The sequence below is a fragment of the Myotis brandtii genome, unplaced genomic scaffold (genome assembly GCF_000412655.1).
Source record: "Myotis brandtii unplaced genomic scaffold, ASM41265v1 scaffold48, whole genome shotgun sequence".
Classification (NCBI taxonomy): Eukaryota; Metazoa; Chordata; class Mammalia; order Chiroptera; family Vespertilionidae; genus Myotis; species Myotis brandtii.
In genome coordinates, this window is record NW_005368341.1 from 198,338 (window position 1) to 220,268 (window position 21,931).

General features: G+C 37.7%; 1 protein-coding gene across 1 annotated transcript in view; it reads left to right on the plus strand.

The window, feature by feature from the left end:
- The window catches only part of THSD7A (thrombospondin, type I, domain containing 7A), a 209,454-nt gene that overhangs the window by 54,753 nt on the left and 132,770 nt on the right, over positions 1-21,931 (plus strand). The window contains exons 5-6 of the mRNA XM_014547652.1: positions 9,798-9,953; positions 13,534-13,746. Of these exons, the coding sequence (XP_014403138.1) occupies positions 9,798-9,953; positions 13,534-13,746 (369 nt within the window). The remainder of the gene's footprint in view (positions 1-9,797; positions 9,954-13,533; positions 13,747-21,931) is intronic.

Consider the following 21,931-nt stretch of genomic DNA (forward strand, 5'->3'; position numbering starts at 1 on the left):
AAGCCTCCTGCTTGCTCCAGCTCCGTGGCCTTGGCCAGCTGAAAGCAGGTATCTGGGGTTTATTTACCTTCTATAATTGAAACTTTGTTGCTTTGAGTGGAGCTTAGAGCCTGACGTGGCAACTGGGAATCTTGGCTTCCTCCATCATTGGGGCAACCAAGCCTCCTGCTTGCTCCAGCTCCGTGGCCTTGGCCAGCTGAAAGCAGGTATCTGGGGTTTATTTACCTTCTATAATTGAAACTTTGTTGCTTTGAGTGGAGCTTAGAGCCTGACGTGGCAACTGGGAATCTTGGCTTCCTCCATCATTGGGGCAACCAAGCCTCCTGCTTGCTCCAGCTCCGTGGCCTTGGCCAGCTGAAAGCAGGTATCTGGGGTTTATTTACCTTCTATAATTGAAACTTTGTTGCTTTGAGTGGAGCTTAGAGCCTGACGTGGCAACTGGGAATCTTGGCTTCCTCCATCATTGGGGCAACCAAGCCTCCTGCTTGCTCCAGCTCCGTGGCCTTGGCCAGCTGAAAGCAGGTATCTGGGGTTTATTTACCTTCTATAATTGAAACTTTGTTGCTTTGAGTGGAGCTTAGAGCCTGACGTGGCAACTGGGAATCTTGGCTTCCTCCATCATTGGGGCAACCAAGCCTCCTGCTTGCTCCAGCTCCGTGACTGCCGGCCGCCATCTTGGTTGGGTTAATTTGCATATAGTCGCTCTGATTGCCTGGTGGGCATGGCTTAGGGCATAGCAAAGGTACGGTCCATTTGCATGTTTGTCTTTTATTAGTGTAGATATATATACACACATATAGAAAAGGAAGAGGAATGCTCTCTTTTGGATTTAATCTGGACATAAAAGAATATTTGGGAAGAACCTCATCCAAAATTACGAAATGTATCTGGTATAACTCCCACTTGACTATAAACCAAAATAGAGCAAACCTAGACTTCTTATAACCAAAAGACTAACCAGAAAAATCAAGAGGCCTGTGTAAAAATACCATAATTCCAAACACAGGGATCATTGAAACAGCTTAGCTCTGAAATAGTCTAATGTAAGAAGAAAAAAGACAACCTTAAAAGCTGGTTTGTGACCTCAGTCAAATGCTTTGATTTGTGACCTCAGCACAATTCAGGAGGTTATGCAGGCAGCAAGCACAAAGTGGAAGGAAGCAAGCTGACATCAAGCAGGACGGCCTGGGATGACTGGTCAGGCTATCAATTCACGAACTGCACGGAAGCAGTGATGAGTCTGTTGGGTACTAAAGACATTAATTATGATGCAGAAAATGAACTCCAGGACTGTGCATGTGTGCTTCCAAAATAAAGTGTATAATGTCTTGAGTTAAAAGAAGAAAAGATTAATCAAAAACAATAGCTTGAAAATGAGTTAATCATAGCCAGAAAGGACTGGCAGTGAGTTTTGAAGCAAATTAAATACTGAAAGCTAATTCTCAATCATTGTTTTAAATATGGTTATAAAATTGATTAAAGAATAAGTGTATTATCTTGAAAACAATACCCTGTAGAAAGAACATGATGGGTTTTATGTTCCCATTAAATATAACAGCCTGAGAAAGACAAGAGAAAAGAAATTTCTGGGAATAAATTTGAGTACAAGAGCATTTTCAAAAAATTTCAAGTAATTACTGATACATGTAGAATTTAATTAATTTTCAAAATAAAGGCTTTTATTATGGGCTTGACATCAATTCCTGGGAATGAATGTATAGCTCCTCTACCTGATGTGTAAAAGGGGTGTTGTGTAAACCATCAAATAAAAGCTTGGAATTAAAATGAATTTGGCTAAAAATACCTTAAAAGCTACCACACAATTGTAATAAGGTATAAAATAAAAACAAAAACAAAATCACCATTGCCATTGCCATTGATCCCATAGTACCCTTTGGCATATAATCCTTAACACCAGGGCAGGACTTTGAATAGTGTAGGCATTTAATGTTTGTTGTAACTAACTGAACAATAGGAGTTGCAAAGCATTTTTAACTGATTTTACTTTAGGTCTTTGGAATATCTTTGTTATCAGGCACCTTGGGCTTAATGATAACATTTGCTCAATGCCTACACAGAAATTAAGATTTAAATCCAAGAGAATTTTCTTGTAATTGTGTGTTAGCAATCAAATGTCTGTTCAATGAAAAAAAATACTATTTCAAGAAAAAGGTAGATTTTCAGGTAAGGCAGTGGAAGTAAATATATTATCAGGAGGTTTTGAGTGCCTAAAATGCTCAGCTGTTTTGCTAAATGGACGAATAAATTATTAAACATATTGCATTTCTCTCAACCTTTGAACCCTAATATATCTTTTGCATGAGTACAGAAAAGGCCTATCATTTTACAAATAGATCTGAAGTAGATTGGGTATGAGATCTCGGTTTAAACAATTCTGAAAATCTAGATGTATAGTTTCATGATAAAAGTAGTTAAAATATACATGGTATATTTTTTAGGCGCTAGAACAAAAATTATTTCATTTACAAATTTGATATTAAAGTAGATGAGAATCTAAACTGTTTCTTATTAAAATACTGAGTATTTATTTTCCAGATGAATGTCACATTCAGTTATTGCTGCAACCAATCCCCTGCACTCCCCAACACACACACACACACACACACACACACACACACACACACACACACACACCAATAACCAAATACTGTCTTAAAATTTAGTACATGTTCTAATTAAGCCACCAATTGTATAATAGAGAAGAGACTCGGGGTAAGGCATGAGAGAAGAGTGTGGCTTTTCTTGATTGTCCTATCATAGTATAGTAGAGTGGATAACAGCATGGTTTCTGAAGTTAAATCCCAACTGCCACTAATTAGCTGTGTGACCTTAGGCAAGTTACTTGATCTCTCTGTGCTTCAGTTTTCTCATCTTTAAATTTGGGATTACAATTGTACCTACTTCATGAGATTGCTGTGAGGATTAAAATAATGTATTAAATAAATTCAATATAAATATTTGCTATGATTATTATCATATAAGTGCAGAACCTCCCACTTTGATTGGACAGCTAACTCTTGATATCTGGTAGAATGAAAATGTAGTTTCCATTTTTAACTGGAACACAAAAGTCAGAATAATTTTCACTGATAGGCCAGTAGGGTTGATGTTGAATTATCTTGATAGCCTCATTATCTTATGTTAATGTGGCATACACTATATTAATAACCCCCATTAATTATATTTTAACTCATTCTCACCTACATCAAATGTATTTGCATGTGTGTGTGCATCTGTTTGTTTACATAGACATTACATATTATTGATACCCCTTCACATGTCCTTCCAAGATCACATGGAGTAGTAGTTAGTTTGAGGTATAGTTGAAGATTATGGAACCAAACTGTGTAGATATGAGTCCAAAATCTTTACTCTCCTAGCTGTGTGACTTGGGGCAAGTTACTTAACCTCTACATACTTAGTTTTTTCAATTTGGGGATAATTATCCCTCCCCACCAAATGGGGATAATTGAATACCTACCCCAAAGGATTTTGTAAGAATTAAATGAATTAATATATGTTAAGTACTTAGAACATCATAACATTGCCCAGCACAGTATAAACCAACAAGCATTTGTTAGTAAATAAATCAGAGCCTACTCTGTCCACAAGTGGAATTCCTAGTCTAAAGTTTATGTTTAACATTCCCTGCTTTTCTTTATGTGCTTGACTTGTTCTTCCTCTTCAGCCAGAGACCACCAGGAACACATCTGTAGTTGAACTAATCGGGTTTATTCCTCATTGCAGGCAGGGGCAGTGCACAGCACAGGCATCTTGGGTGTCTCAGTAGCTGTGCCCTAAAGGACTTCTTATAGGACTTGGGCTTAGGAAGGTTCAAGTAAGTGCACTTTGCCCTAAGGCAGGAAGGATAACTCTGTGACCAGGCATCTTCATACACCTTATTGGAAGGTCAGACTAGAGGAGGACCAAAGCTGTAGTTGGTAAAGAAGCTGAACTCATTCATGTTAGCTGGGAGAGGGGACTATTTGACAGTTTTTGTGCTTTTCACTGTGTTTTGACTTAGACAAATTATGAAGTAGTCTTTTTTGTCTCCATCACAGCACAGAATGACCTTGTCTGATTTCATGTCTGTGAAATTGTTTATGTCCAACAGGAGAAAGCCAGGCATAGCTCTGAGGGCCAGGCCCGCTGCTGAAAACACAGGGCCTCGCTGGCACTCAGGCCAGTTCCCAGACAGTTGTGGCCACTCTCTTCATTCCTAGACTTATGTATTTATTCCAAAGCAGAATGATACTGCTTGATTTTTAAAACTGTATATCAATGGTATACTTTAGTATATAGTATTCTCTGACTTCCTTCATTCTTTGATATATTTGTGGGTTTCACCATATTGAGGCAGGTGCTCAAGCTCATTTACTTCCACATCTGTATAACATTACATAGTACTGACATCCATAGCTTAATACCCATTCCCTTTTTGTTGGACATGAGTTGTTTCTAGATATTTGCATTTATAAACAATATTTCAGTGATAGTCCATACAAATAGTTCCTGAGGTAAATGTCTGATAGTTTTTCCAGGTTATATACCTGGAACTATGCACATCTTCAACCATTTGAGATAATTCCAATTTTTAAAAATAATGTTTAAAATAACTTAGGTTTTTACCAATAGTGTTTCTCACATCTTCTCCCGTACTTGGTATTATCAGATTTTTAAATCGTTGACAAACTAGTGGATTTAATGTGTCATTTTAAATTTGATTTTTTTTCATTTAGTCTGATCATCTCTGGCTTTTAGTGGTTAAAGTTAGTCTTTTGCATTCATTTCTCCCATCTTATTTTATTCCCTTTGTTCTACTTTTTCTGTGTTTTTTTTGTTCCTCATTTCTTCCCTTAGTTTGACTTTATTGCAACAGTTTTGTTGTTATTGTACTGTTTCCAATGGCTCAGAAGTTACACATCCTTATCCTATTTATATAAAGGGATTACTTTAAAATGTTAAGATCCAGACCCAAATGAATACTAAATGAGAAAAAAAATACAAGACTATATAATATGTAGGTTGGTGAAGGGTAATCAGAGGTCAAATAGCCTTTCATAGTTAAAATTCTCATTTTCTGTCTAAAAAATGCCTTCCTTTGCCCTTGATAATTAAAGAAGTTCTGTGACCGGATCAGTATACATTAGAGAGTGTATATATATATATATTACTATTGTATCATAGAGAGTAGTTTTAAAGCTCTAAAAAATAATAATATATAGACTTCTGCTTCCAGGAAGATAGCAGATATATGATTTTTCCTAATTCTCATGCTTGAAACAGAAAAACGCTTGCACATTATATAGTAAATAAGCCATTAGATGACTCTGAACTTTGGAGAGAAGCTAGACTGTACTGATGTCAATATTCTGGCTATGACATTGTGCAATATATTTTTAAGATCTTAACATTGGGAGAAATTGAGTAAAGGGTATATAGAATCTCTGTGAAGTTACAATTTTATGTGAATCTACAATTATGTAAGAAAATGTTCATCATCAAGATGTCCATACTACCCAAAGCAATCTATAGATTCAATGCACTCCCCCATTAAAATACCAATGGCATATTTCACAGACCTAGAACGAACCTTCCAAAAATTTGTCTGGAATAAAAGAAGACCCTGAATAGCTGCAGCAATCCTGAGAAAGAAGAACAAAGTAGGTGGGATCTCACCACCAGATATCAAGCTGTATTACAAAGCCACTGTTCTCAAAACAGCCTGGTACTGGCACAAGAACAGACATATAGATCAATGGAATAGAATATAGAACCCAGAAATCGACCCAAACCACTATGCTCAATAAATATTCAACAAAGGATGCATGAACATACAATGGAGTCAAGACAGCCTCTTCAATAAATGGTGTTGGGAAAATTGGACAGATACATGCAAAAAAATGAAACTAGACCACCAACTTACACCATACACAAAAATAAACTCAAAATGGATAAAGGACTTAAACATAAGATGGGAAACCATAAAAATACTAGAGGAATCCACAAGCAGCAAACTCTCAGACATATGCCGAAGCAATTTCTTCACTGGTACTACTCCTAGGGCAATGGAAACTAAGGAGAAAATAAACAAATGGGACTATATCAAAATAAAAAGCTTTTGCACAGCAAAGGAAACCATCAACAAAAAAATAAGAAAGCCCACTGCATGGGAGAACATATTTGCAAATGTTATCACCAATAAGGTTTTAATCTCCAACATTTATAGGGAACTCATACAACTTAACAAAAGGAAGATAAACAACCCAATCAAAAAATTCAACTTTAACCCAGTGATCAATTTTAGCATCACTAATAATAGGACAGACATTACATGACTACTGATGTGATGTGAAGCAATATGAAGCACACAGCATTACCTCTAAAGCAGCATTCGCCAACCTTTTGGACCTCATGGACCACCAGTGGTCTGCAGACCACCGGTGGGCAACCGCTGCTCTGAAGTATTGTAAAATGCATAATGTGTGTTATTTATCTTATTTTAGCAAAAAATAGATGAAGCAAATATGGCAAAATATTAACAACTGTGAGGTGTATGATTATTCATCATGCTATTGATAACTATGTGTTTTTGTTGTTGAATATTTGGAACAAGATCAGGAATCTTGTATTAATTTGTGTTTGTTTTTTTTTAAATAGAAAACACATTTAAATGATTCAAAAATCAAAACAATAAGAAGCACTTCCAACAGCATGGATGGAACTGGAGAGCATTATGCTAAGTGAAATAAGCCAGTCAGAGAAAGATAAATATCACATGATCTCACTCATTTATGGAATATAATGAACAACATAAACTGATGAACAAAAACAGATCCAGAGACAGAGAAGCATTGATCAGACCGTCAAACCTCAGAGGGAAGGTAGGGGAGGGTGGGGGAAGGGGGAGAGATCAACCAAAGGACTTATATGCAAGTATATAGGCCTAACCAATGGACACAGACAATAGGGGGGTGAGGGCATGAGTGGGGGTGTGGGGGTAATGGACACATATGTAATAACTTAATAAAGTTATTAATCAAAGAATTTTAAAAAAAGAAAATGTTCAAATTTTAAAATAATACATTAGCTGTTCTTAGGGGTTATACATGATATATTTTCAGAATGCCTCATTGGCCACATTGCTGTAAAGAAGTCTTAAGTTTGCTTCCTATAATGATTTTTTTCCCATTTGTAATGCTACAAACATAAGAGTACAAACATATTTTGGACCTGCAAAAATGCACGTCTTATTTTTTTGTTTGTTTAGCCAGTTTTGGAAAGTTCAAACATTCTTTTGTAACCCCATGAAGCATGCAAAGTAAATATAATTGAATACCCTTTAAGTCCAATGAGAACAATAGCATTTATCCTTTATTTTTAAGAGATCAACAATAAGACTTTTAAAAAAATCGAACGTATTTCTTTGGAGCCTGTATTGGATGAACAATTCCTTAGGTAGTACAATTATAATGAATAATGAATAGGCTATTCTAGAAAATTCAAATCTTAGTTTTTGAGAATATATGATCAGTAATAACACTACATTATGTAATACAGAACTACAGGAATTTTATCCACAAATTAAACTGGGATTCAGCAAGGTCTCCAGGGCCTGTCCTTTACCTCATTCATTGAATCACACTTATTCCAAATAACCCTTAGGCAATTGCAAAAAAATGTAATTGACTTATAGTTTTTGAGGAGCTCAGCTAGTATCTGCGATTTACATTAGTCAATATGTACCCTATTCACAAGAAAAACCTATAATGAAAATCACCAAAGGAATAGAATCATACAGAAATATGTACTCTCTTCCTGTGTTTCTTTGATTAATGAAATAACTTTTATATATATTCTATAAAGACATCTATAAAATGGAGGTTCTTTTTCAAGAACTATATTATCTCAGTGTTGACTTGAGTAGTTTAGCAGCTGAGAAGATCTCAAGAGTATTTTGCTTTAAGCAATACTTCCTCAAGCCTTTATTCAACACATTTCTCTCGTAATAGCTCCAGAAGATTTCTGTGACTGATTATTCTATGTGATTCATTCAAAATGCACTGAAAGCTAACATTATGCTCATAATGAAAATGGCCAGGAATTAGAAACACAATATTTTAACCTGTTCCCTTGATAAAACCCCATTTCCCTTCTAGTTTTCAACCTTATATATAAAATAAATTTTTCAGGCTCTATAACAGTCCTCACAGTTACAGGCATAAAGGACTCCCATTATAATAATGATTTTCAAAACAATATAATGTTTAAAATTACCTTTAGTCAACTGAAAAAAAAATGGAGACGTAGACACAATTATCATTTAAATGATAGTCCAGCGATTTTTCTACCACTAGAGGCACACTGGTGTGCCACAAGAATTTTTAAAACATGCAATACCTAACTGTTTAGTCAAGGGCACTGACCTATTTTCCCTTAGATTGTAAACAAACAAACAAACAAACAAAAAACAACACAAAAGCCAATACAACAATAGCTATCCAGTGTGAATGAATCAACATTACCTATGTTTTTTGTTTGTTTTTTGTCAGATTGGCAGAAGAGGTGGTAATGTAAGAGCCTTCAGGTAGCATTGATGAGTGAGTTTCACTGTGAGTGCAGGAAGCTGAGTGATGAGAAAGTACCCACAGTTTGCCTTAGAGGTTGAACTACAAGCTGATGTAGTTAGTACTTTTATTTAAAAATTAGGACAATATAGCTTAAATTATTTTAATTTCTGTGAGCTTCTAGATGCAATTCCATGCAATTGGAATTGGATAGTTCTTTACACAAAGAGAATGAGAATTATCTAAGACCTCTTTTATTTCCGTCCTTGGTGCCACAGGTATGGGCGCCCTAAATTATCAGACAGAAACAGGAACTTAGCTTTTATTAAAGAAAATACTGTCCAAGACATTTACTTCTTAAAATGTTTACAACAAAATTACTACAGCTATATAGGATACAGTACACACCTAAACTTGATTCTTTTCTTCTGTATATGTAGCAAATATCTTTCTCACTTAGTCATTTACACTAACTGTCAAATGCATTTGCTGTAAATAATAGCCAAACTGCAAACATCATCATAGAAGAGAAGCAAGGACAAGCAGTACTTATCCATAGTTTATTGGCTAACTTATGAACAAGCATAGACAATTATAAATTAGCCTTCTTAGCAATTCTGAGATTTGAGTCACATAGGCAGATGATGTTTTCAGTAAAAGTTCTGGAAAGTATCTGGTGATTCATGCGGCTGGAGGTCAAGAGAGATGCCCCATTTGGTGGCATGAGCTCTTCCTTCATCACATCCACCAGTTACTTCTCTGGGACCAAAAGGAAAGGGAGACTGCTCCACCAGAAACCACAATATATATTTTTCCATATGTAGTAAAGCTGCAGTCTCCCTCCTATTATTTCAGTCCTATGAAGTAGATGCCACTTTCTTAGACTCTAACTGCAGAATTTTAGGGATTAAATTGACCTTAAGGATTATTTTATTGCCTAGGAAAGTTATCAATTGCGTGACTAATTAGTGGTAAAGCTGGTGAACAAACAATCTGCAAGACTTCTAGCCCATCCCCTTGTACTACACCATCCTGCTGCTTTCCATTCCTTCTCCTTTTATTCTCAGGACGTAGATGAGAAGCATTGGAATAATGTTTTGCTGGCACTTCTTTAAGCATTTTCCTTCTCCATACATGCAGAACAATCAGGCTGTTGAGCATAACAACTTGTCTAATTCTTAAGGAATCTCTGTATTTTTCTCCAAACAGCCTCCAAACCAGTGGATTTGAAATTATGCACTGGCCCTGTTCCTAACACCACACAGCTGTGCCACATCCCCTGTCCAATTGAATGTGAGGTTTCACCTTGGTCAGCTTGGGGACCTTGTACTTATGAAAACTGTAATGACCAGCAAGGCAAAAAAGGTATGTAATGTTAACACGGCATACTTGGAATTCTCATCTATTGCGTCAAACCATGAGTTATTTATTTATTTATTTATTATTTTTTTTTTTAAATTAAATCTTTATTGTTCAGGTAAACTGTAATGAGCAAGGCAAAAAAGGTATGTAATGTTAACACGGCATACTTGGAATTCTCATCTATTGCGTCAAACCATGAGTTATTTATTATTTAATTTATTATTTTTTTTTTTAAATTAAATCTTTATTGTTCAGGTTACATTTGTTCCTCTTTTTTTCCCCCCCATAACTCCCCTCCTCCCAGTTCCCACCCCACCCTCCGCCCTCACTCCCCACCCACTGTCCTCATCCATAGGTGCACGATTTTTGTCCAGTCTCTTCCTGCATCTCCCATTTCCCTTTCCCCCCCAAGAATAGTCAGTCCATTCCCTTTCTATGTCCCTGATTCATTATAATCACCAGTTCATTCTGTACATCAGATTATTTATTCACTTGGTTCTTAGATTCACTTGTTGATAGATGCATGTTTGTTGTTCACAATTTGTATCTTTACCTTTTTCTTCTTCCTCTTCTTAAAGGATACCTTTCAGCATTTCGTATAATACTGGTTTAGTGGTGATGAACTCCTTTAGCTTTTCCTTATCTGTGAAGCTCTTTATCTGACCTTCAATTCTGAATGATAGCTTTGCTGGATAAAGTATTCTTGGTTGTAGGTTCTTGGTATTCAGCACTTTGAATATTTCTTGCCATTCCCTTCTGGCCTGCAAAGTTTCTGTTGAGAAATCAGCTGACAGTCGTATGGGTATTCCCTTGTAGGTAATTGAGTCTCTTTCTCTTGCTGCTTTTAAGATTCTCTCTTTGTCTTTTGCTCTTGGCATTTTAATTATGATGTGTCTTGGTGTGGTCCTCTTTGGATTCCTTTTGTTTGGGGTTCTCTGCGCTTCTTGGACCTGTAAGTCCATTTCTTTCACCAGGTGGGGGAAGTTTTCTGCCATTATTTCTTCAAATAGGTTTTCAATATCTTGCTGTCTCTCATCTTCTGGCACCCCAATTATTCTGATGTTTGTACGCTTGAAGCTGTCCCAGAGGCTCCTTACACTATCTTCGTATTTTCGGATTCTTTTTTCATTTTGCTTTTCCGGTTGGGTGTTTTTTGCTTCTTCGCATTTCAAATCTTTGGCTTGATTCTTGCGCTCCTCTGGTCTGCTATTGGGTGTCTGTATAATATTCTTTATTTCAGTCCGTGTATGCTTAATTTCTAGTTGGTTCTTTATCATAGCATCGAGGGTCTCATTAGTTTTCGTGACTCTCTCCTCAAGTTTATTGACAGCTTCTAGCACATTTTTGCAAGCCCTCAAAATTGCGATTTTTAGCTCTATATCCTCCATTTCTGTCATGTTTTTTTGTCTCCGCATTTTTTATGCTTTCTTGGTGCACCCCCTAGTGGTCTTTGTGCGCAGTCTTGTTCTAGTTGAGCCTTGATTGTTGTAGTTAATACTAGAGGGATTTGACCACCAGGCCGACTGGCTGTGTGAATCAGCTGTGTCTGCCGCGGAAAACTTCTGTCCTCTGGGGAGGTGCTAATCTAGCCTTTGCCTGAGGCGATCTGGCAAATGGCTCTGCGCAGGGCTTGGGCGGGGCGGGCTCAACAGGGCGGGCGGGCGGAGGGAGCGGTTATGGCCCCTCTCAGTCCCGTTCCCAGAGGCTCTGCTTCTCAGAACCCCCGGAACCGCTGCAAACCTCGGAGGGAAAGCTGCCTTCCAACTGATGCCAGACACTCCCGCTTCTCCCGTTTGGGTCCGAGTCCCCAGCGATTCGCCCGTATCTGGAGCTCAGAGTCTGAGACTCCCCCCTGACCGAAAACGACAACCGCGCTCTCAGCCACCAGCCCGCTTTGCGCGCGCACCTCCGCACCTGAGTTTTTTCCACACTGCGCCTCCTCTGAGCCTCGGTGTGCTGTTATTTTTCCTTCTAGTTGAAGAGTCTCTCCTCAGCCAGCCTCCTTCCTGTGCTGGGTGATGTCCGTTCCGTCTTTTAGTTGTATTTTTGAAGTGGTTGTTTGTGGCAGCAGTCTGCGGTGTTTACCTATGCCGCCATCTTGGTCTCCTCCTTTTTCAAACCATGAGTTATTTAAAAAGGCTACTCTGTTTCTCTTGTAGTTATTCATTTGTGATATTTTCCAGAATGGCTAAAGGGTATTGATTGTAAAAGATGAATAAACCTAGTCTGGTGATGGTACCAGAAGATTGAAATTGAAGTAAGCAAGATACTTGGTAATCTAGACAACAGATGGAGAATGTCTAAGGCAATTTTGCACAGTGGTTATAATTAGCTGTGGTGTCAGGCTGACCTGGATTGGAAACCCTACTCAGTCTTATATTGTTTAGATAAGTTAATTAACTTATCTAAATCTTTGTCCCTTTATCTTTGAGGGGGATGTAATAATATCTGCCACCCAAGTTTTCTCTAAAGATTCAATGAGATAATAATCCTAAAGCTCTTAATTCAGTGCCTGACCCGTAGCTAGTGCCCAGTAAACAGAACTCATTACTCTGAAGATAAAAACAAAAACAAAATGCTATTGATTTTATGATGCAAATGATACTTCTAGGAAGAGTAGAATAAATGCAGTGGCTTGTTATGTGGTAAGCATGGTGGGATAATTTTAACATGATCCGGTAATGAAAATAATTTCCCCGTTTTCTTTCAAAGGGTAGTGTCCTAGCGATTCCAACATGCTCACATAGCAACAGACATGAACTTTGTTATACATTGTCAGGAAGGCAACACTTAGGTGCTACGAAGGCACAGAGCAGGACTTTGACTACTCATTAGAGTCCAGATGGTTTATATCCCTAATTCTAATTTCCAGGGAGTTCAAAATCAACTAAGTCTCAAAGAGACAATTTCCTGGGACTGTCCAACTTATCAGAAGTTCCTTTTCAGATTTAATCATGCGATAGTATTGAAGAATTTGAATAGCACTTTTGTCTGGTCATGAATATTTCTGAATAGCTTGATATTTCATTGTTTCTTTGAATATTTTATAACTGCAGACTTTCTAAGTCAAGCAAAATCAATCTAGATCTCTCTTTTTCTCTCTCTTCCTCCCCCTACCTACAGCCCTTGAGGATGTGATGGGAGATAGATGGCATGTCTTGCCTTATTTTTATTATAGTAAGCTAACACCAAAAGTTTCTCTTTGGCCATTATGTTTATTCATTAATTTGTATATTTAATGAATTATTAATAAACTCACATTAGCCTGCAATACCACGTGCGGGCGCACATGTACAGTGCGATTGAAACTTCGTGGCCCATGTGCAGAAGTCTGTATTTTGTGGAAGAGCCACACTCAAGGGGCCAAAGAGCCGCATGTGGCTCTCGAGCCGCAGTTTGCCGAGATGCAGTTTGCCGACCACTGGTCTAGAGTTTGAGGATATACCAGTGATTAAAGCAGATATGATTTATACCTCCTAATCTCATCCACCTTTCACTCAGGGTTTTTTGGTTTTTTTTCAGCCTTCTACAATATTCAACCCTCGATGGTAACAATAAATATTTTCCTACCCCAATAATTCAGGTTTCAAACTGAGGAAGCGGCGCATTACCAACGAGCCCACTGGAGGCTCTGTGGGCACTGGGAGCTGCCCTCACTTACTGGAAGCCATTCCCTGTGAGGAGCCATCCTGTTACGAGTGGAAAGCAGTGAGGCTTGGAGACTGTGAACCAGACAATGGAAAAGAGTGTGGTCCAGGCGCTCAAGTTCAGGAGGTTGTCTGCATCAACAGTGATGGTGAGACAGACCTATCTGTCCTGCTTTTGTGATTGTCTGTTTGACCCTGTGCTTTACCCTGTGATAAAAATCTCTCTCATCTTCTCTCATCATAATTGGTTCCATTTAAAAACACAGAAATCGCTGCTGCTTCTTTCATTCTTTCCTTAGCTCCTTCCATCTCCCTCCCTCCCTCCCTCCTTCCCTCCCTCCCTTCTTCCTTCCTTCCTAATGGTGGCAGTAAAGAGGTTCTTTGAACAATCACAGTATTTTTTTTCATTTGAAAACAGGTAAAACAGACTAAGAATTAAATCATCATTAGGCCAATAATGTATTAAATTGCCAAATTTTAAAATAATGAGAAAAGGTAACATTTTTCTAAGTGGTATTTTTCCCCCAAAGAAAATGAGAAGCGTTATAAGGGTTGGTTGACTTGTCTTGAGTAGCCTTTATTTCACATCCTGATATTACAGCTTAGTGATAGAATTTAATTTCCCGATTCCAGAGCCACTGGGCCTATCTCACCCTCGAGTTCCTGCATCAACCTTCTGAGCTCTAGGGCCTCCCCTCTGGGAATGTCAGACAGCCACTGGGATGGTGATTCTCCACGGTTCTTTTCCTGAACTGCCTTGGACTTTTACAACTGAGTTTTGTTTGATAAAATATCCTGTCTTGTTAGCCCTGACATAAGATTTTACTTTCTTTCCAAGAGTGCTGCTACTGTTTTAAGGAGATCCGCTTACTCTTCAGCAATCCCTGGGTCACACTTAGGAAACAGACCTTCCCCAGACATCGTTTAAAACCCCTGGCTCAGAACATCTCTAAGGCTCCTTCCCACTCTCGAATCTTATGACTCTGCACAGCAGGGCAGCATGAGCACCGTGCCCCAGGGGCCTGTGGTCTGACAGTTTATGCTGTTTCCAGCACACGCGGAAGCATTCTGGCGCCCTCAGGGGCACTGGGACATCTGGTAACCATCATAATTCTTCCTATCCCATTTTCTTACAGCATGCAGGACTGCTTCCTCCTGTGAGGCAGTCACTGTTCAGTAGAGAAAGATAGTCTCTGGGGTAAGAGAATGACAGACACTGTCAGCACTGCGAAATTAGCCTTTCGACTTTGAAACGTACAGCATCTTCTTTGTCCAGAGTCCAAGGTAGCCAAGCAGGACAGCACCAGGTAAAATCCACACCAGCGCCTGCGGTTGGAAGGTGAAGAAAGGGATCATTGATCGGTAGTTTGCAGTGAAGGTCATCTATTTTTCTGTTTTTTCTCTGTAGATATAATTAACTAGGATACAGCCTCTCGTTAGCTTTTTACCCAGTTCTGCCCTAAAAAAAGGAGATTCACATCTAGGAAAAAAGAAAGCTGAAGAAACACATTCTGTTGCACTTATACACCCACTTCAAATCCTCATTTGGATTCGATGGCACCCTCTGTGTTTCCTTCTGAGCTGCTGTAAAAGCAGTGAGGGTCATATTTATTTTGGCATCATCATTGGTAACTCCTTTACTGATACCACTTCTTGATTTTTCCCCTCGATTGAAATAATTTTCTTTTATCCTCCTGTAGACCTAGGGAGGAACCGGATCCCATGTACGTGGTATATTTGGGCAAGCTAAAATAAAATAAAAAATGCTGAGCTGAAAAGTTAATTGCCCGTGAAACTTTTGCCCAAATATTATCAGATGAAAAATCAGATCTCACTTACTGCTGTGCTCTTCCTGCATGTTTGTGCAAATTGGGTATATCTTAAATATACTAGAGGAACCAGCTATTTAAAAAATATCAGTGCTTAATTCTAATTTTGTCAGGTAAAATATTTTGTAACACAGATATTTACCTCTTAAGTTGTCTTGTGGAACATGAAAGAACAAGCAAAAGAATGAGTTAGCTATGCCTGGTTATATTGAAGAGTGATGTATGTTATAACTTAAAAGGCAAACTGATAACTCACAGTACATATAAGCTGGTTTCACTTCATCTATTGCACAGAAAGAAGGAATAAAAAATGGTAAGATGTACACTATGGATATTGGATTCGTCATTATTGTCCTTTATTAGGACATCTCTTTCATCATTAAATTTTACATCCTGGCATTAATTAGTTGTAGTGCAGCTCAATATTTTAACTGGCTCAACTACAGGGATGTATAAAATCAAGAAAATTCTCTGTTATTGTATATCCTAGAGGCTGTTCAAATTTCTATATAATTGAACTATAATTGAGCTGATAGAAGCAGAGCAAAAACTGGAGCCCTGTAAATACTCCTCCAGTATTGTTACCATGTGGTTGGTCACCTAGTAAGTGTTTAGCAGCTGCACCAAATGTTGTTTTATAATTAAATCGAACCCAGGGAATTAAAGTTGATTAGTTGTACAGGCTCTACCTCTAGGCCTGGCTGCAACTATAGATTTTGTTTTATAATTAAGTTAAAGCTCAGCTAGGGAAAAGAAGAATTGGAGTCTATGAATACAGAATATAATAAAAATACTTTTTTTTTACCTCCCACATTCCCCATAAGTTTACAACCTTGTTAATGACCTTAAAATATTTAAAACATCTATTTTTTTCCTGAAATATTCTTGTCCGTGCTTCCAGAGATCATTAAGATTTGCTGGTGCTGGTTTATTTTTTAGTTTTATTTTTTTCATTTCTCCAGTGTCTTCTAAGGAGTAGGATTGGGGAAGGGCTGTGAGAGCACCCAGGAGTCCTATGTAAATTCTCTGGCAGGTAGAGAAGTATAACAGAAGCAATTCAGAGAACTCAGAAACATTTTATGTGTAATAGAAAAAAATATCACAACTTAAAGATGCTCAAAAAAGCAATTTTAGATCTCTGAGCACAAATACAGGAACTACTTACTCCAAATGTCTGGTGGTAAGTTGGTGAGCCTGGATTGGATCAATGAGAAAACCCAAATCTTCTCTACTTTAGATTTTCCAAATTTGCCCTTGTTTCAGTTGAAGGTGTAAATTTGGTGAGGCAAGAGTATTTTGTACCCCAAATCGGTTGGTTAGAGACAAAACTAAGCAATACTATTAGGCTGAAAGTGGGAAAAAGAAAATCTATTGTCTTATTGATTTCTTAAGGAGACTGTAACCAAATATTGTTTTCATATTTTCCTCCCCTCTGTGGAAAAAAAAATGATGCCATCCATATCTGATTACCATGTGCTCTATTTCAGGTGTCAGAGTACTGACACCTCTCTGTGCCAATTTCAAAACCACAGTTTTGTTATTTTGTCTTGGTACTTTTTTGAAAATCAGTGAACCTCAGCAGTTTTGAAATGCCTGCAACTTCTATGCCACTTTTCTTCTTTTTCTACCCATTAGTAAAAGTTAACATAGGGACATTCATGTAGAGGACTCCTGTTTATGCTTCACAGAGTTTTATGAAACCAAACAATTACATTTCTATGGAAATAAATTGACACAACAGTTCATCCTTACATGGCTATTAATGGTGCAGTAGCAAGAGCAGTGACCGGCCAGGACCCTCAGAGTGTATTATGCTATTCTTAAAGCACTATGGCTCTGGTTCAACTCTCTCCTCTTCCACTGGGTAAAGCATATAAAAATTCAAATAGAGGGGAATATCATTTTATGGATAACCGCAAATCACTCTAACTTATTGGTTAAGAGTACCAGTAACTGACTTTAAATGTCATTAACAACCAATGTTTTATATGTACCTAAAATCTGATCGTAACACACCACTGTGTCCTATCACTATGGTTAGAAAGTATTGGATTAATAAGAACATCCAGTAACCAATTCCTCATGTACAGATAGAAGGACTTGAGATAATATTAGATGTTTATAAATCATATGTAAATAGATATAAGATATCTTACCATATGCATGTGAATTCATTATATGCAGACATTTTTCAATTTATTGTGTGAGAGGCTAGATCTGTTTTTGTAAAGAGTGTCCTAGTTCCCCCAGTATCAGAATCTCCTTAAAAGTGTGCTGTAAAATCAGATTTCTAAGTCTTCTCTATTGGCCCAGTGAATTACAAACTATGAAGGTAAGTCCCAGAAAATCGCATTTTTACAAAGCTTCCTGGATGGTTCTGCTGTCCAGTGAAGGTTGTGCAAATGACAGTAGGTTGGGTTTTTTTGTGGAACCTAAAACCTAACTCTGTTATTAGAGGAGAGGGAGCAAAACACCAGGAATAGAAAGAGAGAAATTACAAAGTTTATCGTTGAGACTAATACTTTGATTGATCGAGGATATACATAAACTCTCCTAGAATCATAGGCCAGGTCAAGGGTTAGGATACACAGGGTTTATTCAGGATGCACTCCCAGGAGAAACTGGTAAGACAAAGGGGAACAAAGAAGCAAAATAAAAATGTCAATTCATATGTATAGAGCTAGATGAGAATGCAATTTCAGAAGCATAATCACTCTCTGGAACTGGAATCTGCTTCTTAACACCAATTACACAGCCATTACATGAAAAAGCTGATCTTTTAAATGCAAAAATACGCCCTATAACTGAGTTGTTTTTCCATAATTTAAGCAATAAATCAACTAAGTTTCCTTCCTGTAGAATGCTCCGCTATTTAATGTGTTTGGAATATAATTAGGTTGGATATTATGCTTAAATCTAAGGTCTCTTACTTTACAATTAGGATAATCTAACAATGTTGGCAGGAGTTTGTTTCCTATAACTGAATTGAGATTCTCTATTTAATTTGTTGTAAAGATGAAATTTTTCTTTAATTTAAGGCAGTGGGTTATTTTTCACTATTGGTTTGTAGTAATCACAATTTTACTTTGGCCTTAAAAAATCTGACATCAGATACCGTGATCTGTCTTCTGTGTGTGTTTGTTTGGGGTTTGTAAACTCTCAGGATTGAGCCCATGTTCTTTTGCATAGCAAAATGCCTTAGCAAAGAAATAGAATTTTAGAAAGAGTTTTCTTTTTTAAAGTAGTATAGATTTAGCTGAAGCCTCAGATGAAAGTTAAGTAACCAGTAATTTACTTACCACTTAATGATCCTATATAATAAAAGGCTAATATGCAAATTGACTGAACGACAGAATAACCAGTGGCCATGACATGCACTGACCACCAAGGAGCAGATGCTCAACATAGGAGCTGCCTCCTGGTGGTCAGTGCGCTCCCTCAGGGGGAGCACCACTCAACCAGAAGCCAGGCTCAAGGCTGGCAAGTGCAGTGGTGGTAGTGGGAGCCTCTCCCACTTCCACAGCAGCAATAAGGATGTCCGACTGCCAGCTTAGGCCCACTCCTCACAGAGTGGGCCTAAGCCATCAGTTGGACATCCCCCAAGGGCTCCTGGATTGTGAGTGGGCGCAGGCCAGGCTGAGGGACCTCTACCTCCACCCCCCGAGTGCACAAATTACATGCACCGAGCCTCTAGTAATGATAGAAATTCCTAATAAGTGTTAACTACTACTTCAAATGGCAAATATAAGAGAAAAACAGCCTTGCACTTTATCAGTGTTGGTCAGTAAAAAGCCAGTAGGGATAAACAACACATCTTTCCATCAAATTGGGCAGAGGTTTGATGATTAAAATTAATAACTAATTTTAACTACTTAAAGGTAGAAGAAGGTAAAGGGTGAATAAATGGTGATGGAAGGAGACTTATTTGACTTGCAGTGGTAAACACACTATACAATATACAGATGATATATTATAGAATTGTACACCTGAAACCTGTATAATTTTATTAACCAATGCCACCCCAATAAATTCAATTAAAAAAGAAAGGAAAATAAAGGAAAACAACAAAAATAACCCAGAGGTACCTCATTTCTTACATCAGTGGGCCCCTTGTCTTTTTGTGACTCTGCTTATCTCCTGTCAGACGTTGTCCTCTCATGACCTCATTGATTCTAGATTCTCTTCCCACCTCTCAGGCCCTATGTCATTTAACTATTACTGGTAACAAGCCACCTCCAAACTCACTGGCTGCACCCAAAACCAATGAGAATTCCTGCTCAGGCTTTCCCTGAGCTCACCTGTGGAAGTTGGACTATGACTGAAGGTCCAAGGTGGCCTCCTTCCCGTATTTTGCAGTTGGTGCTGACTGACTGCTGAGGTATGTTGATGCTTCTCCATAAGGACTCCCACCTTAGACCAGCTTTCTTACATGGCTGTTTCAAGGCACTGCTTTATTAGGACAAAAACAAGCTGACAGGCCCTTGAACTTGTACAGTGTCACTTCTGCCACTGGCTATTGGTCAAAGCAAATCACAATGACGGTGCAGTTATAATGGGCAGGGGCATAAGCTGTACCTCTTGATGAGAGATGTTACAAAGAATTTAATTTACTGCAGTCCACTTTCTGATCACAATTGCTTTTACTCCTCCACATGCAAAATATAATCCCTCAACATCCAAGGCCACCCTAATTCTCATGCAATTATACCATCACGCTTAAAGTTCACTTTCTCATAATCTGCATTTGTTTTTTGGGTACAGAAATTGGGGTGTGGCTACTTTTTTCACACATTTACTTTGAGCTGTTACTTTCAGAGTAGCTGTTTTTCTCCCACAGGCAATTTGTCATAAGTTACCTGTGCACTTAAAAATAAGTAATTTAATGCTATCTTTTAATCATAGATTTTTTGAGGGGAAAAGGAAAATAAATAATACAATAAAAACTATTGGAGGTCTGAGCAGGCAAGTGACCAAAACTGAGTTATATTTTTAAAGAATAACTCATGTTGCTTTATTGAGACTAAACATTAAAGGAGAAGAGAAATGAAGAGGCTGTTGCTGTAACTCAGGGGAGATGAGGCTTTGGTAAGGGTTGCAACAATGGAAGGGTGTGTGCTAGTTTAGAAGAATTAAACTATTTGGGAAGAACAGAGGTAGTTAGTTAATAGAGATATTGGTATACTGGAATCAGGTTTTTCTTTCTGGAGCGGGTCATAGGTCTCCCACCATAAATCCTGTCTTCATCATCATGCCATTTAGCTGCTTAAAATCTCTTACTGGCTTCCTGTTGCTTTTTGCATAAAGTTCAAAGCCACTGGGGAATCATAGAATGTTTCCCCTGATTTTATTTTGCCCATTTTGCCAATTGCTTTTTCTATCCTTCATTACACCATTGTATATTTTATAGAACTTGGTTATTTATCCTTTACTGTTACCCATCCTGCCCTCTATGGAGTTACTATGGAGTAAGGCTCATGACTTATTTTTGTAGACATATTTTCTAGCACTGTGCTCTACATAACAGATTGTCAGTAAGTTTCTGATTCATCAATAATTTCTTGCTTTCTCTTATCCCTAAACATCACATATTTTTAGGAAATTACTCAATTTCTCCTTAAGTAAACTTGTGTTATTGTACTGACTGAAAATTTAAGCTTTACCTACCAGATATCAGATAAAGCATGACACTAGATTGCACACTCTATTACTATCTCAAAGTACCTTCACATTCCATTACCCTCAAGTCCTAGTGCACCAGAGCAAAAGAGCTACTGAATTTGCATAAAGAGAAAAAAAAAGATAAACAGAATGTACATAAAAACCTATAATCTGGAGGGTTTCTCTCAAAGCTTTTATCATTAGACTGTTTTTTGTTGAGATTCAATTTTCTGGAACCCAGTCATTGAAGCACAGGGTCTAGGTTCAGATAACTTTCTTTGGCAAGTTATTTAAATTCTCTGTGATTAAGTTTCCTCATCTGTGAAATAAGGATAGTAAAATTACCTACTCATAATATTGTTGTGAAGTATGAGTGAGTCAATATATGTTCAGTGCTAAGAACTGTGCCTGACACATAATAAATACTGTTTAAGTAATCATTGTTACTATCATTCTTCTGTGATGAATTCAATAGTGAAAAAGTTAACTAAGCACAAAGACCATTCTTTTTTATTTTACTAAGAATAAGAATTTTACTACTTACCCATACTGATCAAATGATTTACAGTCTATCATTTATTTTTTTAATGCCCTTATTAAATAACATCTTCATAAATATTCTACTATAACACCCTCATAAATAAACTTATTTTAAAAGAATGTATATATAGCTTTAAAGAAATGAGTGAATTCTTCCTGTTCTATTAACTACTATAAAATCCTATCTAATAAAAGAGAAACATGGTAATTAGCGTACAACCGCTACCCTTCCCATTGGCTAATCAGGGCGATATGCAAATTAACTGTCAGCCAAGATGGCGGCCGGCAGCCAGGCAGCTGGAAGCGA